At 42.9% G+C, this 14302-nt stretch overlaps 1 protein-coding gene across 1 annotated transcript in view; it reads right to left on the bottom strand.

Annotated features, from left to right (window-relative positions):
• Positions 1–14302, bottom strand: part of cxadr (CXADR Ig-like cell adhesion molecule) — a 72692-nt gene that overhangs the window by 21788 nt on the left and 36602 nt on the right. Inside the window, exon 2 of the mRNA XM_080549745.1 lies at positions 3818–3987. Coding sequence (XP_080405871.1) covers positions 3818–3987 — 170 coding nt within the window. The remainder of the gene's footprint in view (positions 1–3817; positions 3988–14302) is intronic.

The raw sequence follows: 14302 nt of genomic DNA, 5'->3' as shown, positions 1-14302 counted from the left end.
TTTTTCACCTAAAGCCCCATCTCCATATCAGAACGTCTTTGGTAAACATGTATCTGAAGTGCTTTGTTCAAGGGTACAAACAGCAGCAACCACAACACGGCCTTTGAAGTGCCGCCCCTTCCCTTCTCCCTGCTACGCTCCAGAGTATGCCAGCGTTCATTCACACAGCTCATGTTTGGTTATCATAATTGTCATCACTAGTATAGCCGATTACCCAGGGCACACCCTTCTCCCAGCCAATCTGGACCTCAGTGGAGAGAGCCAAATGCAAATGACTGCTACTGTAGGCATGCTGGGATCTCTCCTCATTTCAGACCAACAAAGACTAATGCATTAGCTACGCTCCCCTGGCCACCACAAGCCTGATACGTAGGCTATGAAACACCAGGATCGCTACATCTAGAAATGAATATCTGATGCTGTGCATAGTTTTGGGCTTGTTAGGGAAATACATAAATAGCATATCCAGACAAGAGATTTGTAGTTTCTCTTGGGGTTGTCTGTTGGAAAATCACAAGGGCATTTTATTCAAGCCTGGATGTATGCTTTGCCAAACTGGGTGATCATAACCACGACCACCAAATAAACTAGGGCTGCAACTAACGATTACTTTAACCTGTAGATTATTTTAATCCAATAGTCTAATTTGCACACAAAAAAGATGCGTGGGGGTGGTTGTAATGCCATCGTTCAGTGGTCACAGACTTGATTTTGCATTGAAATTGTGCCTATAGATTATATGATATACTTTACCATGACACAATCATTTGATTAATGTCTGTAAATGCTGTGGAGAGTGGAGGCCTACAACACAAGTAAAGGGGGGGTTTGCTTGGTCACCTCATGGCCTATTATCAGAGATTCAATATCAGTTCTGAGCCTCTAGGGTGGTCTGGGTGTCAGCTCTCAGAGGGTAGAGGGTGTTCTAGGGTGGTCTGGGTGTCATCTCTCAGAGGGTAGAGGGTGTTCCAGGGTGGTCTGGGTGTCATCTCTCAGAGGGTAGAGGGTGTTCTGTGGGCTAAAGCGTCCAGGCTGCCAATACCCAGCAGCGCTGCCCAGCCAATGCAGCCTAATCCAACTGGGCACCGTCACATAAACTGGATTTAACACGCAAGTAATTATTGATAATACACTCTGCACATTACATCATCCAATCTGCTCTGGAGGGGCTGTGCGTGAGTGTCCGTGCACTTAGACTCACTCCCATAGGTCAATGAGAAACTACCCGCTCAGAGAAAGACACTTGGGCGTTTTAAAAAAATAATCTTTTGATGGCATTAGGCCCTTGCAAATGAGTTGCGACAGTTTAGAGCGCAGCTTCAAAACTAAAAATAATGAGCCATGAAACCGGATTGGAGTCTGGAACATTCCAAAACACGTCCACAACCGAATGTAGGGAAGAGGAGGCCACAAAGGAAAACCTCCCACACTGGGTTTTAATCTACATTCCCTCTGGCATCGTTTCCTTAACCAAAAAATGCACAAAAAAAACCTTGGGAGAACAATGATGGCTCTATGATAATAACCCTTTTTCATATAAAGGAAACAAGGCAAATGAGCCTATTCAACCCCCACTCTTCCCAATTAATCCTCAGTGGTTCTAAATAAAATGAAATGAAGTAGGTCAAAAACAAATAGGCCTCCTCAGGCACTCGGCTCCCCAGTTTAGCAGAGACAATGGATAGATGGAGAGAGAGAGAGAGAGAGAGAGAGAGAGAGAGAGAGAGAGAGAGAGAGAGAGCAGGGGCTGGGCTTGGCTGGAGCCCTGGCGAGACTGGGCTAGGACAGGACAGGGCTGGGTGGAATGGAGTGGGTGGGAGGGAGGGAGGGAGAAAGGAAGAGAGGGAGAGACGGCTAACGATGGGCTCCTGACCCCCTTCTGGCCTTGAGGATGGAGAGAGAGGCATGCAGAGACTGGGAGCCATGGGGAGTCTCTCCATCTTTGATGCCCCCGGGCCTCTGAAAGGCTCTGCTATGTGTCCACCATCTCCCAGCAGCCCCCAGGACCCCATGGCTCAGCCTATAGAGGGATAACACTGTCTGGACAAAGAGAGCTGCTGGGGTTCCCACAGCGAGGCTGTGTGTTCATTTCACTCAATACAGACACATGCAGAGAGCAGGTGGGTGAGGTCATATAAGAAGCAAGCACACGTACAGAACACAATCACACACTATCACATAGCCCCTGTAAGTGTCAAGTCAAAAAACAACAAACAAACATATCAACTTACACGTCTCTGACATAATGCCACATACAGATAAATGCAAGCAGGTTAAAGAGCTCTCCTGTATATGTGCCACACACATTCAAACACATGTGGGATATTTTATAGAGCTTTAAAAACCTGCAAGAAGTAAAACATGAACCGCTGTTTTTATAGCCATGTTTAGCGGTTGTGTGAGAGCTTTCCAGAAGCACACACGGCAGACCAGACTGGGGAGGGTCCATGAAGCTGGCCAACAAAAGGAAGGAACGATGCCTGACTTCTTCATCCGTTTTAGTTACACTACAGTATCAAAGCTTTTCACAGTTTTTGTAATCATTCTAAGAAATAGATTATTTACCATAGGGTGTGTTATACCTCACCTCTGACCTGGCCTGTAACATAGGGTGTGTTATACCTCACCTCTGACTAGGCCTGTAACAATTATGAAACAATTGTCTAATGGCATTTTTTTTCTTCTTAATTTTGTTTTCCCGCATGCGCCCTGTAGCGCGACAGAACAGTAGCTATCCTATCAGAGGACAGAACAGTAGCTATCCTATCAGAGGACAGAACAGTAGCTATCCTATCAGAGGACACCCCGCACGCATTGATTTACAGTTGCTAAATCAAGCCGGCTTTAGAACGTAAAAAATCCACACCGGATTCGCCAAACTGACAGCAGCCTACATTTGGTAGAGAGAGGGGCAGAATAAATTACATAAGATGGAGCTTGTTTCATAACGTAACACAACTACACCGTTATGGGATCATTTGGATTCAAGCCAAACCAGAGGGGAGAACCTGCAAATTTGGAAGGGTGGTCAGAAAATCGCTCTGAATCCAAACAAACAGACACACTGGTTTCAGACAACATTGTGTTAGCTAGATAGCTGCTCTGCATGTTAAGCACATCACTACATGCTGATAGAACATGAACATGCTGAAAACACATAACTACACATAACTAGATGACAGTCCCTGTTGTATTGATGAGGATACATGTTAAAAAATATGTTTTATGATAATAAAGAGGCATAGTTTACTTCATAGGTTGCTGTGTTATTACATTATCTGGGTCACATAACAGTGAAACAATGATATTGTTAATCGCAATTATTTCTGAGACAATTAATTGAACAGCAAAATGTGGAATTGTTACAGGCCTACCTCTGACATAGCAAAAGTAAAACGCTGAATCATGTTGAGTACTTGGGTTCCTACAAGTTTCAACAAGTAAAATGTAATATTTTTTTAGACCTTTTTTATACCTCTTTGAATATAATTTTAGACCTATTCGCGACACCATATGATAGCTTTTTGTCATCCTCGAGGTGATGAAATTGGGGATTTCACTGCTATACAGACAAAAAAGGAAGCGAATTGGCATTTTTGGGGTTCCAGCTTGATTCATTTCCGCGTAAATAGATGTGGTCAGCACCTAATTATTAGACCAAATAACTGAAATGTAAGACCTTTTTAGGCCTTATAAATCAGATTGCTGGATTTTAGACTTAAAGGCTTTTTAAGACCAGCGCGGGAACCCTGTACTTAGAAGTCCAAACCCTTTTCATGGTTAGAGAACATGGAGCAGCACACCAGCACACACTCACCACTTTGTCCTCTTTCTGGTTGTCGGAGGCCAGCAGGCTCCACTCGATGTCCAGAGGGCCTGAGTCCTCAGGACCCAGGGAGAACTGGCAGTCTAGCTTCACACTCTGCCCACTGGCCTTCTCTATGGACGTAGGCCCCGACGACGTGATCTCCAGGCCATGAGCTCCACCTGACCACAGAGAGAGAGAGAGAAAGAGAGAGAGAGAGAGAGAGAGAGAGAGAGAGAGAGAGAGAGAGAGACAGAGAGAGAGAGGGAGAGAGAGAGAGAGAGAGAGACAGAGAGAGAGAGAGAGAGGAAGAGCATTAACATACATAACATGTACAATACACAAACCACATCACATTCACATCATGGGCATAGCGACTACAAGCGAAAACAAAATATCCCATCTGATATGCTTCTGTAGTTCACAAGATGTATGGGAGGATATACAAAATCCATTTGAGTCACCTTCCATGGAGGAAAGATTCAGCTTTTTAAAAAACCATACCCTCTCAATGTGGAGTTGGTGTGTGATATGGGCGTGTAAAAACCCCCAAAGAAACAGATGTGTGTGTAAAAAAAGAAAAGAAAAAAGGAAACAGACTGATAACAAAATGCATACCACTGTGAAATATCCGACACAAATTTTTTTTTTTAAATCACTACAGCCTTGTGTATGTGTAAAACATGAAAATCCGTGAAAAACCAAGATGAAACGATTTGATTGTCATTGGAACAAAATGAAAAATAATCTGCACACACAAGAGGCCAGAGATGGGATGAACGTACAGGCAGCTGGGTTTGGACTGGGGCCATGCTCTCAGACCCAGCGTGAGTTACATCAAACGCACCCCTCTACTGCATGTTCTGCCAGCCCAAATGTTACAAGTAATTTGCCCCCCCTGTGTGTAATCTGATGGTAGAAGCCAATCATGCTGGGGGGCCCTGAGCAACTAAGCCCCCCCCCCACCCATCTCCTCAGAACATACAGAACAGAACTATACTCTCATTTGTCTCTCCAGAGTAGTCTAGTAGTAGTAGTCTAGTAGGTGTAGTAGTAGTAGTCTAGTAGGTGTAGTAGTAGTAGTAGTAGTAGTAGTAGTCTAGTAGGTGTAGTAGTAGTAGTAGTAGTAGTCTAGTATGTGTAGTAGTAGTAGTAGTCTAGTAGGTGTAGTAGTAGTAGTAGTCTAGTAGGTGTAGTAGTAGTCTAGTAGGTGTAGTAGTAGTCTAGTAGTAGTAGTAGTAGTCTAGTAGGTGTAGTAGTAGTAGTAGTAGTCTAGTAGGTGTAGTAGTAGTAGTCTAGTAGGTGTAGTAGTAGTAGTAGTCTAGTAGGTGTAGTAGTAGTCTAGTAGTAGTAGTAGTAGTAGTAGTAGTAGTAGTCTAGTAGGTGTAGTAGTAGTAGTAGTAGTCTAGTAGTAGTAGTCTAGTAGGTGTAGTAGTAGTAGTCTAGTAGTAGTAGTAGTAGTAGTAGTCTAGTAGGTGTAGTAGTAGTAGTCTAGTAGGTGTAGTAGTAGTAGTAGTAGTAGTAGTAGTAGTAGTAGTAGTAGTAGTAGTAGTAGTAGTAGTAGTCTAGTAGGTGTAGTAGTAGTAGTCTAGTAGTAGTAGTAGTAGTAGTAGTCTAGTAGGTGTAGTAGTAGTAGTCTAGTAGGTGTAGTAGTAGTAGTAGTCTAGTATGTGTAGTAGTAGTAGTCTAGTATGTGTAGTAGTAGTAGTAGTAGTAGTAGTAGTAGTCTATTAGGTGTAGTAGTAGTCTAGTAGGTGTAGTAGTAGGTGTCGCAGTTTGCAGGTTTGAAATGTACACATTTGTGTTTCAGTATTACACTTGATTTCAATCTAGTAGCTGCCATCAATTTGTCTAGATTGTCCAGGGCCTAGAACCTAGGTCTTTGCTGTGTTCAGGGCCTGAATGGCCCTGGGGTAGAAGCTGAGCTTCAGTCTGTTTGTCCTTGCGAACATGGTCCTGAACCGCCTGTTCGAGGGCAGCCGAGCAAAGTGTTCGTACCCAGGGTGGGATGGGTCTCTGGAGATCTTGGAGGCCTTCCTGAGGCAGCGTGTGTTGTACAGGTGTAGTAGTAGTAGTAGTCTAGTAGGTGTAGTAGTAGTAGTAGTAGTCTAGTAGGTGTAGTAGTAGTAGTCTAGTAGGTGTAGTAGTAGTAGTCTAGTAGGTGTAGTAGTAGTCTAGTAGGTGTAGTAGTAGTAGTAGTAGTAGTAGTAGTAGTAGTAGCAGTAGTAGTAGTAGTGGTAGTAGTAGTAGTAGTAGTAGTAGTAGTAGTAGTAGTAGTAGTAGTAGTAGTAGTAGTAGTAGCAGTAGTAGTAGTAGTGGTAGTAGTAGTAGTAGTAGTAGTAGTAGTAGTCTAGTATGTGTAGTAGTAGTCTAGTAGGTGTAGTAGTAGTAGTAGTCTAGTAGGTGTAGTAGTAGTAGTAGTCTAGTAGGTGTAGTAGTAGTAGTCTAGTATGTGTAGTAGTAGTCTAGTAGGTGTAGTAGTAGTAGTCTAGTATGTGTAGTAGTAGTCTAGTAGGTGTAGTAGTAGCAGTAGTAGTAGTAGTGGTAGTAGTAGTAGTAGTCTAGTAGGTGTAGTAGTAGTCTAGTAGGTGTAGTAGTAGTCTAGTAGGTGTAGTAGTAGTCTAGTAGGTGTAGTAGTAGTCTAGTATGTGTGGAACAACGTTATTGGTTGCAGCTCAGATAAAGCCACATATGGGATCAAAAGCAGCTAAATAGAGAGGATAAATAAGAATGAAAACAAGAAACGTGGGGAGGAGTGGAAAATCCCATTCCTTTCTAAGTCACACTATTGTGTTTATGATTACTCCTCTGACGTGGAGGAGGAGCGTCAGCAGCACAATGGCTGACAGAAACTCCTACAACTTGTTCTTCCGGTTGTGAAGTGCTGTGTGAAGGGCTCCTGCTCTATGACCACACACTGTACCTCCCTTTGGGGTGTGCCAGACACACTGTAACGTAACACGCCACACACCACACACCACCACAGCCCAGTGTCCTGTTAGCTGGTAATAGTCACCTTTTGGCCCAAATTAAATCTGTTTTTGTTCCAACACCCCCACAAACAGACCCATGGACAGTCAGACCCACTACTACTCGAATGGACCTGTGAACAAAGACACCCGAAACCTGACTGGTCCGGTTGAAGCCCCGACCAGAGTAATAAAAGATATGCTAATTTAGTGAGCATAAATCATGACTGACTGTGGTCTACATTTTGTGGAACAGACTATCTGTGGATGACATTATCCATTTCTTGTGATGAAATAGCACTGACGCGAAGGAACAAATGTGGCTCAACATTCTGGCTGGATCCCTAAGAACGGTCCACTGGCTGGTGAAGGCTACCAACCACCTGTCAGCTCTGATCAGAAGCAAGAATCAAAGCTAAACGTTGCGAGAAAAACTATTTTATTTGTGTAATTGTTACAAGGTAAGACTTATTATTATTACTTATGGTCAGGAAATATTGTTGACTAGTTAACCTAATAGCAGCCAGCATAAACAGTTTGCTTGCATTAATAGGCCTACTTATACTATCATTTTTGCGATAGTGTTTGGAAGAAAATTTGTCTTCACGAATGGTTAGCCTGAGTTGATGGCATGCTATACATTCGTCTCCATCGGTTTTGCTACATAGTTGTGAAATGAAACCCTAACCCTAACCCAAAGGCTACCACAACACACATTTATTCAAGCAAGCCAGCAGCAGAATATTAATGTTCTGAGCTGCTGAAGTGTTGTGCATTCCTTTCCATTGTGTTTGCTCTATAGTTATCATCAACATGAAGAGAAAAAAGGACATTGTCCTATTTCGCTCCCAAAAATAAAATTGACAGTGATGAGGCAGCTGAAGAGAAACAGCAGGAGGGCGACACAGAGAGAAAGCCAGAACACTGGTTAGTTGGGGAGACTGGTTTTGAAAGTGAGAGCACAGAGCAGGAAGGAGAGACAGATGAAAGAGAGTGAGGCTGAGGGCCTACAAGCAGAGTGAGAGACACAGAGGATGTTAGGGGCGTAGCGGTAAATTTCGGTTCGGTACGTTTTCGGTATCAGGATAGAAATAAAAATAAACATTATTATTAAACAGTGGTTTACTGTGTTTGAACTGTATAATACTGTATAACTGTATAATAAAGTTACATGTGTGATGTAGTGCTGTTAAACTGTTAAATAACTGGGTGGCCCGGGCACTTAGGTGGCGTAGCGGACTAAGCATTGACCATGTAAGCGGTTCGGTTGCAGGGTTCCCGGTTCGATTCCGGCCGCGGACATATCCTTCTCTCTCTATATAACTGAGATGTCCACCCATCAGTCATGAGAGCGATAGCAGACCTTGGATAGGTGGTGGACAGCTGTAGTTTGTGCTTGTGTATAAAGGGCTGGTATGATTTACTGGCTGAAATGCGGACGAGAGGGAACTACGTAACGTAACGATGGTTATTGAGCCTAATGGCCCATAGGGCAGGAGCCTATCTCCTGTTTCCGTAGCGTGAGGCGGCTTGATGTAAAAGTACACCCCCTGGACATGACGCTGGTATGTCGCAGGGCCTTAACACCGCTTCCTTGGTCAAAAAGGCGCAGCAGCACCTATACTTCCTAAGGAGACTGAAGAAAGCCCAGCTGTCTAAAAGGATTCTGACCAACTTCTACCGCTGCAACATTGAGACCATCCTCACCGACTGCATCACAGTGTGGTATGGCAACTGCACTGTGTCAGACCGGAAGGGTCTGCAACGGGTGGTGAAAACCAGGCAACCCGGTGTCGACGGAGGGCGGCAAACATCATCAAGGACACCTCCCACCCCAACCACTTCAAAGAGACTCAGGCGGTACAGGATCCTCAGGTCCCGTACCAGCAGCCTTCCACAGACCTATCACTTTGATAAACAATCCCCCCCTCCACACACCCCGCTGAACTATTGCCCCCCCCCCCCCCCCCCCCGTATATTACATAGTTACCTATCACTACCTCTTGTTCTATTTATATCATGCCCATATATCACTATTTGAACTTCTGGTTGGACACTAAACTGCATTTCTTTGTATTGTACTTATACTCTGCGATGCCAATAAAGTTGAATCTAATCCTAAATGGCTAACTGTACAGAGAGAGATGTACAAAGGTGCACCAAGAGAACTCCAGCAATTGATACTCGATAGGCATGTCGATTTATAGCTCTACGTAACATTATGGATAGATCGCCTGCCCCTAAGCGGGTACTGCAAGAGATAGCCATAGACAAGGCAAAGGAAGAAGTGAAAAGATACAGGGAAGTAAAACCTGTTCCACTCTCTGAAAACCCCCTGGCCTGGTGGATGGTGCATGCAGGGGGGTATCCCCTTTTGGCACGCCAAGCAAAGCAGTATCTGTGTGTCCCCGGGACCAGTGTCGCTTCTGAGAGAGTTTTCTCAACCGCTGGCGATATCGTTACTGCACAGAGAAGCTGCCTCACTCCGCAACATGTAGAGCAGCTCCCTTTCTTGTAGAAAAATCTAACCATCTCCAAAAAGTGAGAAAGCACTCATGAAGAAGCAGTAATGAAGGGCTTTAGTTTCATGGACTTTATCGTTTTGCACATTTTCATTTCTTCTTTTTTTCATACATTTGTTTTTCAGATTTTATCCCTTTTTCACCCAATTTGGTATCCAATTGAACCCAACCTACTACCTAGCACCTGCCTATTGCGTAGGATCCGCCGCACGACCCCGTGGCCGGCAGCCCCAGAGGAGATCGCCAGGCAGACTAGCTGACTGGCTCCTCGAGCCCAGCACCGTTATTCCGGCACCCCGGGGGCGCTGTTGCGCGACGGATCCTTGTCCGGAAATAGTCCTATACCGCCCTCTGGAGCGGCCGCTCAATATGCCGCTCCCTGTGTGCCTCAGCCATATCCGGGTCTGGCGAGACCGGGATTCGATCCCAGTCCCCGGTGGGCAGCTTGCACTAGTGGCCAGTGCTTAGACCGCTACGCCACCGCGGGGCACTGCACATTTTCATTTCTAATGCAAATAAGCTATTTGAGACAATCACACTACAGCTAATTGTATGTTTTCCTGAGGGATACATGATGTCTTGTTTACAGGTAGGCTATGTTTGTAGCCCCTTTATTTACACTGGCTGCAGTAAAGAAAGCACTTTTTGTAGTGTCTGATTTTGCATAACTTGTGTTGGTCAGTGCTGGTCATGTTCATTTATGTTCCAATAAAAAGTACATTCATGTAACTGCTTTGGAGTCAATTCTTAATGTAAACGTTGATATTTTTTTTAAAGTTATTTTTTTTCTGAGTGGGGCAGTCCCACTCATATTTTCCATTTTATTTGACAGATACAGTGCAGATTTTGACAGGAAGGATGGGTGAGAGAGAGAGAGGTGGGATGACATGCAGGATATGTCCCCGGCCGGAATCGAACCGAGGACCCTCCGGTTACATGGTCAGCGCTTAACCCGCTACGCCACCTAAGCGCCCCAAAACGTTGATATTTTTAACAATGCAACATGTTAGAGCAGTGGTCTTCAACCGGTGGTCCGCGAGCCCTAGGGGGTCCGCAGAGGTACTGCAGGGGGTCCGCCAATTTTTGTCATAATAATTGACATTTTTCACCAAAATAATCAGTGAGAATTAAAATATATAACAAAAATGAGATTGAGTAAAGTACGAGCATTAATAGGGAATAATAAGCAACTTTTGACAAAAACTATTTACAAAATAAATGATGCCCATGATTGTAGAGTCTCACATAAAGTCAGCTGAAAAAAAAAAAAAAAAACCTGTCTAGCAAGCTAGGTGTTGGCTAAAACGCTGCAGTTCGGTCTTCATTGCGAAATTAACGTTAATTAATAACTAGCATAACGTTACTAATTTAGTTAGTTTGATAATAACAAACCCGCCTCTTTGCTTCTCTATGCGCCGCTATAGGAGAGGAACACAACGCGCTCCTTTACCATTCCGAGGTCAGATGTCTTTCCCGTGGATCAGTATTGGCGCGCGTCTTTGAATTACGCACAGCTATTTACGAGATTCTGCTACCGCGCGGAGCTGGCTGCGCATTTCAATGCATTTCCGCGGATTCCGCGGTGCCCTCGCCTGACGTGAAATGCGCAATTGTTGATCACTTGGAGGCACTCGAAAGTCAATTTGAGAAGTACTTTTCTGAGACTGAGTCTTGGAGAAAGCACAAGACATGGATACGGTTATCATTCAAAGACAATGCATCCGACGGCTCAAACCTGACAGCCGCTGAGGAAGATCAGCTGATCGACCTAACCACAGACAGTACACACAAGAATGTGTACGAGTCACAGCCTCTCACCCAGTTCTCGATGAGCCTCTTGCCTTTTGCAACAACTTATCTTTGTGAAAGTGGATTCTACTCCCTCACCTACCTGAAGAGCAAATACCGTTCCAGACAGCAGTCTGAGGATGACATGATGCTCTGCCTGACAACCTCCATCTCCCCCAGAATAGACAAGCTGTGTACCACCAACCAGGGCCAGTCATCTCACTGAGGTAGGCATACCTGGCTTCCTGAAGCTAAAAGTTTCATTGTTGAAAAATAATAATAATAATAGAAAATATAAGCCTCATCAACAACAACAACAACAACAATAATAATAACCAATCATAATTATGCATGAACGTTTTATCAATCATAAACACATATAGGCTAATAACCCAGTATATAAATAGGTTAACACTAGAGCAGCAGTGAGGTGTTAAACAGCACCAGTGAGTACAAAAAAAAATCTACCTTTGCACTCGATCAAATTTCAGGACCCTCCTTTCATGACTTTTCCTAGATATGTGCGTTCTACCACCCAGCATCTTTACATTTTCAAAATCGAGTTAGTATAAAGCGATTTTGCAGTATTTCTGTGTGTGTCTGTGTATTTGCCTTGGGATTCGGCTGCCATCTTTTTCTCCAAGGCTGCAATTCTCTTTTATATCAGCAGAGGTAGCAAGGGGACACACACTGTGCTCAACCTTCAGGCTTCAGTGCTGAATTAGATACAGTATAAGACTGATAAGTATGTAACATAATGTGTTTATATATAGGCTATATATAGCAATATGGATACATAAGATATGTATATCTTATATATTATTTATGTAAACCAGCTCCTCCCCTTCTTGTGTTTTTTTTTAAAGTTTTTTTTTCTTTCCTAACACCAGGGGAGCCACCCCTCCTAAATTTCGTTGTTTGGTACCTGTACTGTAGCAATGACAATAAAGACCATTCATTCATTCATTCATATATGTACAGACAGTTATGAAAATGATAAACTGTACAGTATGTCTCCCAATCCCTTCAGATTTGTTGGAGCTGAGTTTTTTTTTTCACCCAAGTTCCATGCAATAGTGATAAGATATTATGATATGTGTAGCCTATGTACAGTTATGAATGATACACTGCACAGTATGTACCTATCAAGCTGTGTGGTATTACATAGGTACCACAGCAAAGTAGTTCATCAACGAATATTATATAACAAACGGATATTTATAATATTGTATATAATGTATTTTTTGTATATCACTGTAGACCACGTTGTAGTAGTAGCCAATTGCAGAGTGTATTCATTATTTTGTTTGTTTGAATCCTCACTGTGTTCATGTTGTGCAGTGAACAAACAATTGTTGGGAGAATAAACTGTCTCTTGCCGTGAAATGTGTACATCAAATAAAATGATGTCGGCGATGATTATGCCTGTAATCATCAACGATATAACGAACGGATATTTCTATATAATATAAAACGCATCACATGTTTGTCATTGTGTGAAAATGTTTCTGTAGCGAAGAACCTTGGTTCAATCTGGAGCTGATCAACTCCGGACGGCAATAGCACGTTGTGGGTGCAATTGTGCAAGAATAACACTATTTACAGCGCTGTCTTTTATTGCTATATTTATTACTGTTATATATAAATGTGAACATTACAGATACCTGGTCAACACAGCTTGGGATTCCAAGGAAATTACTTGGAACTATGTGTGAAAGGGACAACATTGCAATATATATTAGTTATTTTTTAATAATGCTATATTACAGTTATTTTTTAATAATGCTAATCAACTTTCATTCGTTAGTAATGAAAACTCCCGCAGTCTCGATCAATCTCCTAGATCAATCTCCTCTCCACTTACGTTACATACATGCATACGTTATTATATATATATATATATATAACATGCATAACAACTAAGACATGCGCTCTGCGCTGCGGGCAGTGGGGGGAGGGTTGATGGCTCTCGATCGTTTCCGATCAATGAACAAAGACATCGGGTTTCCCCCGCGGTGTGTTTCTGTTGCGTGTTCACGCTTCTTGCGTGACATCGCCATCCAGCGATTTTTGTGGGTCAGTACACACTCCCCCATTGTGAATAGTGGTCGTGTGATTCCACACCTCGTCGCGCTTTAGTAGGTAAAAAAACGTCGCGCCTCTAGTGTTAATACGGTGAAAGAAAAGGTGAATGAAGTAAATATAAAAGTTATTATAGGCTTTAAAATGTGAGACATTTACAAATATATATTACATGTGGGGTCCCTGTTCTGTTTGTCTCTCGTCCAAGGGGTCCTTGGGTTGAAAAAGGTTAAAGACCCCTGTGTTAGAGGGTTCCTTGAACCATTTATAGCATTTTTCTAAGAATCTCTTTCATATTCAAGCAAAATTGGTATTGTAACTAAACAATCGAATTGGAATCAAATCGGGACCTTGTGAATCGGAATTTAATAGTTTTGGGAAATCAGTGGCGATACCCAGCCCTAGTACTGACTACTGTTGGTCAGAGTCAGAACCAGATAAAGACGGGTTTCGTACAGCCTTTTCCTACCCCGTCATTGATCAGATGCTTAATGAGCTTAACAGACGGTTTTCAAAGACAAATTGTGACATAATAAATAGCATCTAAACCCCAAGATCTAAACCCCAAAAGTGATGCAACAGAGACAGCTCTGTTTTCATTTGAATGAATGAATGAACGAATGAATGAATGAATGGTCTTTATTGTCATTGATATAGTACAGGTACCATACAACGAAATTTGGGAGGGGGGGCTCCCCTGGTGCTAGGAAAAAAACCTAAACTAAACTGCATTTGCTCGATTGTATGATTCAAATATTGATGACTTGGGGCTAGGGCTGCAAAATTAATCGTATATTAATCTCGATGTCGATATTGGCCTCCACAATTAATTGATTGTGGCCGGGGACAATCATTTTTTCATTTCCTAGTTAGTGTAGAGTAGTGGGGAGTAGTCACTGAATCCCATTGCACTGCAATATTTTGGCTTGACTAGCGAGTGTGTCATTGATTTTCAACAACGTTGACATTATTAAAAAATAATCGTAATAAAAGTCTGAACATTTTGATTGGTTGCCGACTTGTTCCCTCTTTCACCAGCTGCTGTCACAAATGTCTGGTAAATTAAAATGTTGTCGGTCACGTTGTACTGGCAAACAGAAACCCTGCCACAATTTCTGTCACACTCGCTACTGTAG

The sequence above is a fragment of the Nansenia antarctica genome (genome assembly GCF_963989245.1).
Source record: "Nansenia antarctica genome assembly, chromosome: 20".
Classification (NCBI taxonomy): Eukaryota; Metazoa; Chordata; class Actinopteri; order Argentiniformes; family Microstomatidae; genus Nansenia; species Nansenia antarctica.
The sequence above is the reverse complement of the archived record's forward strand: the minus strand, read 5'-3'. Positions and strand labels throughout refer to the sequence as shown.